This window comes from Myiozetetes cayanensis, unplaced genomic scaffold, assembly GCF_022539395.1.
Source record: "Myiozetetes cayanensis isolate MyiCay16 unplaced genomic scaffold, myiCay2020 scf18, whole genome shotgun sequence".
Taxonomy (NCBI): domain Eukaryota; kingdom Metazoa; phylum Chordata; class Aves; order Passeriformes; family Tyrannidae; genus Myiozetetes; species Myiozetetes cayanensis.
Genome location: NW_026087389.1, coordinates 45,724 through 60,888, shown reverse-complemented (window position 1 = coordinate 60,888; position 15,165 = coordinate 45,724). Strand labels below are relative to the sequence as shown.

The window sequence follows — 15,165 nt, the reverse complement described above, 5'->3', positions numbered from 1 at the left end:
CCTATCTTCTTTCCTCTCTGGGTTTTGAGCATCTTAGCAGAAAGAAGGATTGAGACTTAGCAAACCTGCTAAATCCAAATAATGGACTGTAAGTAGAAAGCAAAAAGAGGGAATGAAATTCTGCAGATGCCCAACTGATGCCACCTTCCTGACCTCATATAAACGGTGATGAAAGACTTCTTCATCTCTCCTAGACTATGAAATGAGTGTTTAAGGTACCTCTTTCCCCTCACTCTGATGTTTATCACAGTGCCATATACACAGCTGATGCTTTGAAATTCAAGCTGCATTAGTGAAGAAATCTCTAAGACATACGCAAAATACTTTAATTCTAACTGACTTTCATCTGATGAAAAGTCTAGCCAGTAACTGTGGTGAAATTGCTCTGAGCTGTTGAGGGTTAAAGCAATGCTGTAAATTAGAGTGTACTGTCCCAGAGGTGGGGCACAACTGTCTTTTCTTTCAGGCTGAACAATGGGTTTGTGTTGCTTTGAACTCTAGTGCAAATCTTCAGTGAAAAGGAGTTAGAAAGTGTTTTTTCAAAAACCAGTGAATCACAGAATTTTTAGGATTGGAAGGGACCTCTGGAGGTCACGTAGTCCAACCCTCCCCCAGCCAAGGCAGGGTCACCTAGAACAGGTTACACAGGAAAATGAAAATTGAGTCTGATTCAGGCTGTGTGGACTGGGGAAAGATCACCAAAATTTTGTCCAATTCCACATAAGATGCATTATTTCTACACTGTACAGAAGGCTAATGATGATCTATATTATTATACACCTGAATTAGAGTTTAATTATTAATACCAGATAACTTGATTTTGGGGATATAAAATTACTGCTCTTCAGGGGCAGTATTCCCAGTTCTATTCTGGCAATAGTAATTCTAAGTTAAGATTTATTTCTACAACATCTTCATTATTGGACATTTTCTATAAACTTGATTGCTTCTAATTAGAAAATACTGGTTTAAATCTACTACACATGGTCTTCTTTCCTTTCAAGCAAGAAAATTAAACAGTGAATCTTCTCATCTGATAACCCCCCTCCAACTCTGCTTTTCCCCAGTCACACACAGTAGTGAGGGTTCCTGGATTATTATAATCTTTTATAACACTCTCACATTCTGTCCTCTGAAGTGTAATAAAAGACTTGTACTTGGCCATTCATCAAAAATATAGCACTTCTGTAAAGTATCAGCAGATGCTAAACACAAGTGCTCTGCAAGTGAATGCTCCAAAGAGAAGTTCATGGGCTCAAGTCCCATGTATTGCAAGGGTTTCATCCAAAACACTTGTACTCCCAAATGGTCAAAATAAGCCTCCAGATATGAGCAGGCTGGAGTTCAAAGTAATTTTTATCCCTGTATGGTTGTGGTAGAGCCATGTTTGACAGGTATTCCTAACAGAAATCTTAAACCCATGGTGAGGTATTTTAGGAAGAACTGCTTTAGCAGGAAGCAAAACATCCATGTCCATACATCATGTACGCATGTCTAAATAGGTGCATGTGCTTGGATGATTTGTGTTGCTTTACAATTAGACCACACACTGTTTCTTCAAGTATATTATGCCACTGGATTTGCATTATCCATTTACATTTCATCAAAACTTTTCTGGCATGTCTTTGTCCAAAACATGCTGACAAATACAGTAAATAAGAGTTATCGCAGCAGCAATTATGTCTGCCTGGTGCTCTTCCCCTCCACCCTGGTTATCTTGATAAAGGGGTTGTACAGGATCCTAGCCTTCATTTCACCTCCAACCACAAAAACTGCATGCACAACAAGCAGCAGACTGAAGAATTATGTTCACGCCTTGACCTTGAGACTTCCTGAACCAGTTTGGATTGGCTCTCCCTTTGAAACTACAGGCTTCCACAGGAAGTTCATAAATGGGCCCAAGTCACAGCAATTGACGTAGTTCTAGTATTTTTAACTTGGTTCTTCAAGAACTACCTAAAATGGGCGGTGTTTCACGGACACAAAGAACTGGCCAGCTTTTTCAGGAGCAAACGCCAGCATGCTGGGTACAGTGCAAACCGTTGAAAGCAAGTGAGTAATGCAGCTTCTGCTGAGCAGAGCTCTGGGCATGTGGTGGTGTATGTTGTGAAGCTGCAGTGCACTTCACCATGTCCCAGTCTCATCATCACTGGGGCTCCCAACATTGCAGACAGTCAGCATCTCCAAAGAGTTAAACTACAGGCCTGTGTCCAACACTCCACAGTTTCAGGTGCATTTGGATCCACAGCTCAAGCCTTGATGCAATCTCTTTTCCCATGTCTACTCACCCTCCCACACCATTCTTGTCTTAGAAATGGTTTGTAAGACTCATTCAGAGGTGTTAAAGAAAAGTTCTTTCACTCCCCAAGTTTGAAATACCCTAAGAGGGGTGTGTGAAATGCCCATGGTTTGTTCTGTTCACAGTGACAAGGCAGGTGACCAGAAAAAATAAGCATTGCAAAGAAACACAAGTATTAAATCCTTGGGAGAACAATGGATGGAAATGGACATGAAAACCTGACTTTAATATTTTTATGTTTTCCACACAGCTCTAACAAAATGCATTAAAGACATTCCTTTTCATTCATTGGCTTTGCACCTTGTTTTTCTAATTACCCATTGAACATGAACTTAACAAAAATCACTCTTCTTATTTACACCTCTACATTCCACTGATTGAATGCTATAATCTGACAAGAGATTCAAATTCAAAGGTGTTGAGCGCATGTAAATATGAAAAAAACATTTTTGTGCTTGCAAATAACCTAATGGAATGGGGATAAACATTGTTATTAATGTAATCAGTGCATATGATTTCAGACAGAACTATTAATTCACTTAAAAATCAGCAGCTCTGTCAAAGGGCCATGATAGCCTTTAAAGCAACTTCTAGAATTAACTGTCTAGTCTGATTACTTCATGATTTGGGATTTTCTCATCTATACTTAACTGATGTACTTTGAAACATACATTTTGTACATACTGTTGTTTTGAGAAATGACAGGAATGAAAAAATGAAGTAGGACCACTTCCAGCAATTAGGCTCTCCTTTCATTCAGTCAAGAAGTCAGAAACCTTTCTTACTGAAGAACAAGTCAAGTTCTCTCTGCTCTCCCCTCCCACCCACAAAAATTAGATCAACTGGATAAACCAAGTATTTTTGAATGCTCTTTGGTTTCTGTCTGCAAATCATAAGACCCAGATCCGGTATTCGCTTACAAGGTAAAGAGTTAATTTGGTGTCTTTTTTTTTTTTTTTTTCTTTTTTTTTTTTCCCCACTGATAAAGGCTTATCTTGTATTCTTCCAATCTTTCGTGTAAGCCTTTCCTGAGAGGAGGTATAAGTAAATCAACCAACAGGATCTGCCTACTATACCTAGCAGGGGAGGCCTTGCTTTTTGACCAAGACTAGCAGGTCTTACATAATAATTTATTACAGTACCTTTCTGTTTCCTGGTCTGTGGTTTGCTGCTTGTTCTCAAAGCCACTGAAGCTGCTCATGTCCACATAGCCGTCATTCTCATTAGCAGCAGATAATGCCCTGCTGGGATCTTCAAAAAACTCAGTAAAAGTTCCTGCTCTGGTGGATCTTCGAGGAGGAATTTGTATGTTTTCATAGTCAGAGCTCATAGCAGGAATGTTCTCATAGTCAGACGTGTCGGCATTGGGAAAAGAAATAGACCTAGGTTTCGTTAATGGAAGTGGCATGAAAGGAGGTCTGGACCGGTCCTCGAAGGACTCCACCCTCGACACACTCCTGCTGAAGGACTTGGGTGTTCCTTTTCTTTTACCATCCTTACAGAAGAGAACAGCAGAGGGAGACTCAGATGCACGGAACTTCCCCACGTGTGATTTTAGCTGAGGTGAGCTACTGAGGCTCCTCCTGTCTAGCTCCATCAGCCTTGGAGGCCCATGATAGCTGGACTCTGATGAGGACCTTGAAGAAGAAACATTAACATCTACGTGGACTTTATTTTCAGTTTTCTTCTTGAATTTTAGAGTGAGGAACCTCTTAAAAGAAGATTTCTTTTTCTTGGAATACTTATCAGGTGAGTCACTTTCTATCAAAAGTGAAGGGGAACTTTTAGTTATTGGCTTTTTGGTGATATAGGCAAGTTCAAAAGGAGGTGGTATATCAACTACTGAGGATGGCGTAGATATGCTACATGATGAAAGATGATTTCGCTGAGAAAAACTACCTGAGGAACCATTGACACAAGGCAAAGACAAGTTGTCTTCTGTCCTTTTTATTCGAACATCATCCAGTATGCAGCCATCACTTTCTCTGTAAACAGCGATAGGCATCTCTCTCCCTTCAACTGAATAAGATCGAGGATATAAAATGAAACGTCTTGACTTCGTTGGTAATGCACTGTTGGTTTCCATTGGTTTTGCTTCGAGTGAAAATAAATTAATGTTTAAATCTTCTGTCCCAGAGCCATTGCGGGAAGATGGTAAATCAGTTTCAGGTCCAGTTTCTTCTGGAACAGTTTCTGGGACACAGCCAGGCATTTTCCCAGATAGTGACCGTGTTCTAGTGACAATGCTTTTACGATCAACGGGAAGCAAGTTGTTTTCACCATCCGTGCCTAATTCATCCCTTTTACTGTGATCAGCTCCTAAATCAGTCTGCACACCATGAGCAGTTTCATTTTCTGTAGGAAGCACATAAGGATCATCTAGGGAATCACTGCTAGTTTCTCTTTCCTCTGATTCTTCAGGCACAATGACCACTTTAGGGACTGCTAGATTTTCATGCAAAATATGTTTGGTCCCACATTCTACATTAGTTTTACCGTGCTTACAGAAGTCTAACTCTTCCTCAAGTGGGACCTGTTGAGGTGAACTTGGGACACTTTTGCTGAAGCTGTTTGCTTCTACCTCATTGTCTTCAAGTTGCAGTTCATCTGACTTAGAGGTTTCCACAATACTTTCACCATGTTCTTCAACAGTCACATTTTCCAGCTCTAGTTCCATCCCTGGACTACAAGGTAGACTATCAGAAATCACACCATCTTCATGCAGAGAGGTCCATTCTGATTGAAGATGCTCATCTGAATGTTCCATGGGTATTTCCTCACCACATTCACTCTCAAAAGGTGCAATTTGACAGCCATCATCCATATTCTCTGCATTCACAATTTCTTCTTCCCCTTTCCCAGAGTCTTTGCTTGCTTCACAGGCTACCTCTGATGTCTTCTCACCTCTCCTCTCAGTGATCTGGCAGCCATCACCAGTGTTTTCTTTGTGTGTACTATTGTGCTCATCTGGTTCTGCTTCCTCCTCTTCAGCTGCTGCTTGATGGATGAACTCTCCTAAACCATTTAGGGCACTGGGTTCATCTTCACACGGTTCTAAGCCAGGAACTGTTTCTTCATCGGCCTCATCAGTTAGTATGTCAGGGCTTGCACAGTCATCATTTTCTAACTCCCCTTCCGCATTCAAATCAAGCTCTGAATGTGCACTGTGGTCATCATCATGTGCTAGACAGCCATCTGCTTTTTCTAAAATCTCAGGCAGTTCCTCCTCCTCCTCCTGCCCTGCCTTCCCACAACATGGGATTGATTCATCTGCAGGCAGTGGAATCACAATGGTATTTTTACAGGTATCACCCATTAGTTCCTCATCTCTATTGAAAATGTTATCAGTTTCAGTCTTACAATCACTATTGTTCTGGACCAGTTCCAGGTTGTAAGAAGTTTCCTCCTTGTTTTTTGTTTCCATACAATCACCTACAACATCCTCATCTTCATCTACATTCTTGGAAGCATCATTATCCCTATCTGGGGTATCTGAGGACTCCTCCCAAAGTGCTTTGGACTGGTCACAGTCTCTGGTTGACTCTTCAGAGTCTGGTTCCATCGGTTCAGCAATATCTGAAGAGTTATGGTGCTCATCTTCGATGACTTCTCGATTACTGGTATTCTCCTCATTAGCAATGCTATTGTCTTCCTTTACCTCTTCTGGAGTTTCTGAGACTTCATCTTCCCCAGAGGAATCTAGGTTCCTATCATGCTCATGTTCCAAATTATTACAGTCTTTGCTGGTCAGCCGAGCTTCAGGAACTACAATGTATTCATTACCTGCCTCAGATTCTAGGCAATCAGCATTGCACTGGTTTCCTTCATACAGCTCTCCATCAAGACACACTAGTCTCCCATTTGGACATTTATTTAAGTTACTGTTGGTAGAAACACTGGATTTCCCTTCAGTGTCAGTTGAGAATTTTGGCTTGGGAGCAATAGGTGGTTTGGGACCCCTAGATACAGAGTTTGGGTTATGAAGAATATCAGCCCTAGGCAGTGAAGGAGAAAATTTGGAGACAGCTACTGGAGAAAGATGACCGATAATCTTTGGTTTTGGTGCTAGTGGTGGTTTTGTGATTTCTGGAGAAAAAAGAAAAAAATCATGTTAGTCATCTTGGTTTTTATTAAAGCCAGCTAAATATATCCTACAGTAGACTTTATAGTCAGTGTTTTCTAATGCAGAAGGAATCCAGAAAATAATATAGGCTCAGCTCTGAAAAGAGAACTGAAGGAGCAAAGCATGTGAAGCGTCCTTCCATGCATCACTGTAGCTATATTCCAGAGAATGTAGGTTAAGGTCAAAACAGAACCAAACTAGATGCATCCCTAGCACACTTAGGGAAAAAAAAAATGTCCAGCTGCAGAGCCAAGGATGTATCATACACAGGTGTCCACAGATGGGTAACACCTCCCACACTCAGAAGCACTAATATTAATAACATTTTGGTTCTGCCACAGAAGTGTTTGCCCTATAATTAAATATGACCACTTTGATTCACTGATGCTGAAGTGTTTCACTTCAAGGAAAGAAATGCCTTTCAGCAATAGTAGCTGTTCATAATTCAGCATAAACACTTTGTAGTAAAGATTTTAATTTCAATAGGCAGTTTGCAGGATTTCAGTAATGAACAAAATTAGTTCTACCAACAGATCAAGGCTTAATTCAACCCAATCAAACTGAACTCTTGGTGCCCAGGCACAGAGCCTTCCCACCTGCTATTACCCTGGTAACAAAATATGGAGTTATGTTTTCTTTATCGAAGAGCATAATGATGAGGCATAAGGTCGTTTGCTAAAAGCTTGACTGCTACTTTACACTGATTATGCAGATGAGCTATAATGCACTGTATGAAATACTTCAATCCAAAACATTTATTGGTTTAAACTCAAGTTCAGTTGTCAATGTACAGCTTTTTCAGCCCTTTAGTCAAAAGCTCCTCCATCCTCCTGTAAATCTGGGACCCCTTGGAGATACAGTCTTCTCTAAACATCAAAATATACTTTAAAAAGTAAATTATCTTGCAAGCTAAGGCCAGCCTTGTATTTCTAGTGGTAGTGCTGACACGTGTAGGGGAATTCAAGCACACTGACAAGCTAGATTGAAGCTAGGTGAATTAAGTCATATATGTCCATTTTACTCACAACACAGTTTGCAGGACACAGCCATTCAGCTATCTTGGTCCTGAAATTAATATTATTCAGAAACTAAATGAAATGTTGAAAGACTGCATAATAGGCAACAATAGGGATCCTCCCTTGTGAGATTTTAGATGGGACGAAATATGTAGTGTAAAGAAGCCAGCATATCCAATGGTTACAGACGGTAATAAGTAGAGAGAAGTGGTTTCCTCCTGCTGGTGTTTCCTAGCCATCAATAGATAATGACATGATTAATCAATCAGAAATCTTTAATTATTTTTATAATTTTAATTTACATGTTGTAGTGGAAAACAGAGAGCTCTCCATTTTAAGGAAAAGCACAGGATTAACCATTTCACTATGAGAGAGACAGGAACAATTCTTTGTGCAAAATCTTTGTGCCTTACACACAGGAAAGAAGGGAACAGCATCACCAAAGATACAAGTTTTGACATGGTTCCTATGTGAAATCCTATCATAAATCATGGTAGAAGTTTCAGGAACTGTAGCTACTGTGCTGTTATATTTTGAGTATTTTGGAATGCAGACTTTTGATATGTGGAAGTGCAGACAGCTAGAACTGAGCTGTACACCATACTAAGGGAATGCTGAATGCAAACTGCTTAAAAATGATTCTCTGATTGTTCTGATATTTGGTGTCATGGTACTTTTCTTACTGTTATCTTAGTATAATTGGAGTAATTTGTACTGAACTAATACTGGTATATATTTGTTTGATTAGACTCCGGGAGACATAAAAGGCTATTTCTTCTAATATTCTTTAGCTTGCTGAAATTTCTTCCAATAGTCAGAAAGAAGTTGACAATTTGGCACTCTGATGTAGTCAGAAAACAGTCTTTCCAGAGCTATGAGACACCAGAGAGATTTCATCTAAGTTAAAAACTGAACCAGTGATCTCGGCTTAGCCCAGAAGGAATGAAAAGCCTGTCCTAGTCAGGCTCCTTATCTCACACACAGTTTCAGAATTAATCTGTATCTGGGTTTTATGCCAATCCAGCATCATGTCTGGGAGGCTTAAAATAACTTGTGGAAAAGGAGGGAGAGAGAACTGCGTATTCACCAGTCTGCAGTACTGTGGTATTTCACAGTATCTGCTCCTGCTTTGAGCTGCAGGGCATCTGTCTAATCACAAATGGGTAACTCATCTTTCCCTGCACAGTATTTTGGAAGCGTTATGTGCTAAACACTCCACTATTGCTGAAGTACCACCACTGCTTCCTTTGCAGGCAGCAGCTGAAGTCTGCAAAGTACTGAAAACTCTTGCCAGTTAAAAACAGGGAAGAAATAGAAGTGGGTTTAGTATCTTATAAGTCTGGCTCCCTAGCCAGATCTACCTTTGCATTTTTAAATCAGCTACTGCAATGACTGAACATCCTAAATGAACCTTCTGGTAGTAAAATGCATGAAATTTTTATTACGTAAAACTGAGTCTTTACACCTTTACCACCACAATAAGGCATTTTTACAACTAACTCCAAGAAAGAAACATCACTTTTGATGTCCTATACCAGTTTCTGCAGTGCCTGGCCTTCTATGGAATCTCTGTCCAAGAATGGGATACAGATATACCTACTCCATTCCTGAGATGTGACAAGGCTTGAAGAGTCTCTACATTCTCATCCTTGTTCTTGTCAGACAGTACTAAAACAGTGAGTAACGAGGAAAAGACTGGACTACAGACAATGCCAGGATCTCCCAAGCTTTGTCTTATAAACAAATTTGAAATAAAATAATGCCATGAACTCATTTCCTTCAAGTAAAATAACCATGCAGACATCCACTTAAAAGAACTGTAGTTTAAACAGTTACCCACTTTCCTTCCAGTGATCATTTTCTACAGCAAAAGGTATCAAATAATTTTGAGTTTTTCCTTCTGCTACCTTCAGTAACACTGCTGGTGGAAGAGAACTTATGGTAGTAGACCCTGTCTACGGTATAGTAACAGGCACAGTGATGTCCTACTTTTACGCACTTGTGCCAGCTACTGGTCAATACTGATTCCTTACACAGTTTTTTTTTTCCTAACTGCTCTGTTGGTCTTGCCTTTCATGAGGCTCCTTAAACAATTTTCTTTTTTCTTTGGTGGGAATGCTAGGGGGAGGCAGAGGGAGGAGTACAAGTGTTTGTTTAAAAACTACTCCAAACAAAAGAAAGCACAGCTTCTTGCCTTTTATCAGGACAATTTCACTCTACTTCAATTTCTGCTTCCTTTGCTGTCTCAGCCACTTGAAAGGTTCTGGCTGTAACTTCTAAATGGACACAAAGCAACACTGCACCATAAGCAATGTGTATGTTCACAAATAAGTGTGCATGTTTATTTTAGGATGTGTTTTAGTTTGGAGGGAGACACACCCACCTTGTGCTTAAAAGGAAACTCTTGGGGAATACGAATTCCTTTAGCCTGCTCCTCCCCTTATTGTTTGATGCTTCCTTGTACTGACAAGGACCGCTTCCTCTCCTTACCCACCTTCCTTCAGGCAATCCTGCATGGTTCCATTCCTGCCATGGTCCATATGAAACTACATTACAGTACTCTCCTTCCATCCAAGTTTCTAAGTAGGGAACAGTAGCCTAGCAGCTCTCCTGGAATAGCAATCAACCCACATAGCCTTCACTGTTCAAGTGTTTCTCTGAAACAATAAACATTTTGTAGTGGGGTATTGCCTGAAACACTGCAACTAACCATTTTCAAATGCTTTCCAGATTTAGGATTTTCAAATGTTTTCCAGATTTAGGAATTAGCCTAGAATTTAATTAAGGCTTATAAGGGACCACACCTACCAACATCACCACCAGGACCTAACTAAATACTGAGGTTTCACACTTGCAGGAGTATTTGTAGACATGTCCCAGGGTCATGCTCTTTGTCAGTGGCACAAGAAATGACACAGTGCAGATACTGGTTCCAGCCTTGGCTGGTGCTGCAATCCAGTTCAGGCATCTCTTCAGATGCTGAAAGTAGCTTTTCCTGATCAATGAACTTTTGTGGACCTGTTTTCTTGATGCCTTTGGCATTAATTCAACTCAGACACGTTAAAATGCAAGACACACTGAGGAGACACACACATATTGTTCAGGGATCTGCAGAGCTTGTGGATGGAAGCGACAGTCCAGGTGGAGGGACCTTATTCCAACAGGGGGATGGGACTGCACCAAACCCAGAATCCCAGTGGAAACCAGTACGCACAAGTCCTGTCTGTCACTGCTTCTGCCCATGAAGAAGGCATTGAAATCTACAGAGAGAAAGTATCTGAGAAACAGGAGGCAGAGGGAGAATATCTAGACAAGGGTATCAGAAAGTCCTGTTCAGCTCTGATCAGGAGCCGTACAATTTCACATAGCTATATCAGAATTAGAGGAAATTCTGTACTTGTCTAATACACGGGTTTATCTTTTAACTATGGTGCTTCCTCCTTAGAGAAGAAATTGTTCTGAGGAATGCTGGTACAGAGCTTCCTATCAAAAGAACACATGCAGCTTCATTGTAAGTGAAACAGACAGCTCTTCTCTGCAGATGAAGAGCTGGATTTGGACCTGGCCAGAACGTGAGCACCAACGACTATGATAATGCTGCCTGGAATGTAAGGCAAGCCAAGCACAGTCTCCTAAAATTCATTTATTACATTTCCAGTACAGAAAGATGTAGGTTCCAACATCTAATTAGAATTCTACCAGCTGTCCAAGTCAGACAGTGAGGGTGTGTTCAAGCTGCATATGTAGATAAGCCATTTTAATGTCACTCTGAATAAAGTACCCAGCATAAACTTTAATATGTTGGAGATTAAATAGATGAGGTAGCATGATTTACAAGGAAAGTATAATCCCTATAAGGGGATTCAACTCATAAAACATCAGTGCTGTCACTGAGGATACTCAGGATGTACTAACTGAGATGTCATTAATTGTGCAATATTTGCTGCAGAAGTAGTTCTCTTTGTTTTACAGCATGAAAATGCATTTTATTTCACACTGTTGGATAAAAGTCTGAAATTACAAAAATTACATAAGAAGTGAAAACAGTTGCATGGGAGTCACTTTAAATGGAAAAGGTATTCAGAGCAGGATTTTCAAACGATTAGGAGTGCAAGTCTTCCTTTCAAATGGGACCTCAGTCCAGATTTAGGAATCAGCTCCTAGTTTGACTTGAACGGGTATAGGATACTTCAGTGTTTTCTGAGATTTGGGACTTTAGGCCATTGAAACCTGAGGTCCTGGTCAAAGCCAGCAGGTCATTTGCTCCTAAATGCCTCATATTTATGAAAATGGTATTTCATCTTCTGCCTAAGTCTGATACTTTTGAAAAACACCTATCCTCTCTTATCAGGATATGTTCTTGTGATCAAAGGTATGCCCTACATAGGAAGAAGGCTCCACCAGTGTGAAGACAGACCTATAGTCAGTAGTAACTATCCCAAAAATTCCCATGGGAATTTTGTCTTCTCAGAAGTCTTAATTGAAATACTAACAGCTGGGCTGTCAGGGCACATCCCACTATGCAGAAGTAAAATACTGCTCTGTACAATTATGTATCCTCTATGATTAGATCAATGGGTTAGGACTCTGGGATATCAGATCGATAGCTTACAAATTCCTGTTACTGTGTAACTTTACTGCAGTCATCTGTAAATATAACACAACAGTATAACATCCCTCAGTGAAACACTGCTGGGGAAGGAGAAAAATCTAAAGACAATGTAATCAGAAAGAGTAGTGTTTCAACACCAAAAAATCTTGATCCTCAGAATTCTCCAGAGTTTTCACTGTCTCTAGCAGACCATACGTATAAGTCTTGGTAGGGCTGGTGGGCCTGTGAAAAAACACATGTACATAACAACTAAATAATCTTGGTTCTAAACTACTATTTCTTTTTAATGTAACTGCGATACTGATGTTACCAATTTAGCTGTTGTGATTTTCACAACAGGAACTTAACACTGCAGCAGACAACTTATGTTCACCTGCTGGTTTATATATTGTGTCCTAAGAGCCAAAGAAGACATTGGTTAAAATTCTTTGACAGGTACATATAGCGTCTTTTCCTATAGCACTTTCAGTAGCAGCTGAAAGAATATACTGTTTGCTTATACCTCTGAACAATCTGGACTCTTACATTTTTATGTTTTTCCTATGGGCAGAATCATTTCAGCAACTGGCAAACAAATCAGTACTTAGAGGCTGGAAGGTCCTATATATGAAGCTGGTCAGGTCTCTTGTCTCTTACCACAGATTTCCTGTGGCCTTGGATGGATTGCTTCATCTTTCTTTTCCTATCGGGTCTGAATCTCTGAGGATAATCCATGTCTCCCTTTCTGTTTTCTGTCATTATTTTAACTTCTGTGAGATCACAACTGCTATTATAAGCCTGCACATATGACAACTTACTGGTGCTATGTATTACTTACTGCAATACAAAGATAGGCACTTCTGGTCCCTGAGCTGTGCTGGTTAATAAATACCCTTCTCCTTCAGATTCAGTAGGAAGTTCTGCTTTGCACTGATGGGAGAGACATTCCTTGCATTGTGTGAACATACAAAACAAAGGCTGAGAAGGGATATGAACACTCTATAAATACAACCTGGAGGTAAACACTAGAAGAGGAAAAGAACTATTTTTAAGCAAAAGGACAATGTAATCACAAGAATAATTGGTGTTGAACCTGGTCTGGAAACTAGAAGAACTAGCAATGGCAAGAGTTTCTCATTTTGGTGTGAGGAGTAGCAGGAGAGCTACCTGAAAAGTTTTGGGTTGATATAACTAGAGGAATTAAGAAAAGTAGTATGACCTTGTGTTCTGTAACAATGTGTACCGCTTTTGGTAATGAAGGTAGTCCCATTTCATTCTACAATCCTGAAAAATAAAAACTGCTGATAAGTCTTTACAAATGGATACATCTGATATTTCTTACACTGTACTTACACTGACAGCAGGAGCAGATTAGATCTGGGTTTAAATTATGGAGAGACAAAGAAAGAGAGCTAGAAGTATCATGGCTAAAGCAATTTTTGTCTGGCTTACTTAATTTTGAAATGACTTGGTCTCCTGGGAGGGACAGAGTCCAGTCCAGACCAGGATCAGAAAACAGAATGGAAGTATCATCACATTTTAGAAAAGTGTCTCACTCCCCACTCCAAGAGGTAAGACTTCAAAACTCAGAGGAGTGGTATGACACACTGATACAACAGCAGAGGGCTGGATTTGACCAAAAACTGCTTTTCCAATCCTATGTTCCTGTGCTTTGGCAAACAATGATTCAAAATTTCCCAACACATGACAGTTGTAGGGCACGGTATCTAGCAGTGAAATCTCTGGGCTTCAGAATGTACCCACGCAAGTGAGATGCCCAACAACATTCACCTTCTGGAACAAGGAAAAACAATGAAAAAAAAATAGGGCTAACACAAAGGGTCTATTGCTCTTCCTCTTCAATACTAGATGCAGAATTAAATTTTTCTAAATAACTCCAGAGCTAGCAATAATTTTTTTCCTGGATTGTTATGTTTTTCACACACATGCCTTGCCCCTGAAAATGAGAAAGTGTTGGGGAAAAGTTTAAAATTTGCCCCAATTTTCTAGTGGCTTAACATTTTAACTGTTGAATGTCTTGTTCCCTTCTCAGCCTGTTTCTTTCACCTTCCCAGTTTCCATCAAGGAAAAGTTCTGGGAAGTTAACAGAAGAAAGAAAGAAGGCTTTGGGTTTGCCTTGGAGAGAAAATTCTGCAAAAAACATTATCTCCCCCAAAACCAGACTTTAGGAAAGAAAGTCACAGCAAATTCCTTAGGGACTTCGTAAAGGGTTGAGTGTCTCTGAGGGAGTAGTGGGCGCACAGCCCCGTCCCTCAGCATCCGCAGCCCTCCCGCTCTGCCAGTCATCTCCGGAACCCCTCGCCTCGCCCGCGCTTGCTGCTTGATCCCGTCCCGCCGGGACAAGTAATGGGGCACGCACAGCCCTACGGAGCCAGCGAGCACCTGCCAGGTCGGGTGGAAACGGAGGGCCGGCCCCGGACCGAGGGTGCCCAGAGTAGAGGTGCCAGCTCCGGTGGCCCCGAAGGAGGGATTGCGGGACAGAGGGAGATGCGAGCCCCGGAGCAGCAGTGCCCAGGCGGGTGGTGGCATCCTGGCGGCGGGGCGTACCAGCCCGAGGGAAGGAGGGTGCCGGTGCCGGAGGAAGGAAACCCGCCAGGCGTTTGCCGGCCTCGGGGAAAAGATGTCCAGAGGCGAAGAGCCTTCCCGGCGGGCCCGCGCACTTACCGGCGTTGTTCATCTTCCACCCCAACTTCGCTCGCCGGCTGCCCCGGGCGCTCAGTGCATGGTCCCGAGGGGCCGCCGCCCTCGCCCCTCGCGGGCGCGCCCGGCCCTACAGCCCGTGCGGGGCACGGGAGCGCAGCGGGGCGGCCGGACGCGGGCGGCGGTGCCGGCGGGGGCGGTCAACGCCGCGCGCCTCCGCCCTGCCCCGCGCGCGGCCCGTCGGGGGCGGTGGCGGCGCCGGGGCTCCGCACGGCCGGCGGCGCGCAGGGCCGGACCGGGCGGGGCAGGGCCGGGCGGGGTCGGGTCGGCTCCGTGCAGGCAGCCCCCGCTGCGCGGCGAGCCCGGGATCCCCCGCGGGGAGTGGCGGAATGGACGCGGCGCAGTGCAACGGGGTCCTTCGTTCCCCCTTTCACATGCCCCACTTTCGTGTTCCCCACACCCTTTCCACCACCCC

The 15,165-nt window shown here is 42.1% G+C and overlaps 1 protein-coding gene across 2 annotated transcripts in view; it reads right to left on the bottom strand.

Moving 5' to 3' along the window:
• The window catches only part of FGD5 (FYVE, RhoGEF and PH domain containing 5), a 90,197-nt gene extending 75,335 nt beyond the window's left edge, over window positions 1-14,862 (bottom strand). For both annotated transcript variants that reach the window (XM_050312707.1, XM_050312708.1), the window contains exons 1-2: window positions 14,715-14,862; window positions 3,442-6,385 (exon numbers count right to left, since the gene is read on the bottom strand). In XM_050312707.1, coding sequence (XP_050168664.1) covers window positions 3,442-6,385; window positions 14,715-14,727 — 2,957 coding nt within the window. In that variant the 5' untranslated portion in view covers window positions 14,728-14,862. The remainder of the gene's footprint in view (window positions 1-3,441; window positions 6,386-14,714) is intronic.
• Window positions 14,863-15,165: the final 303 nt, after the last annotated feature.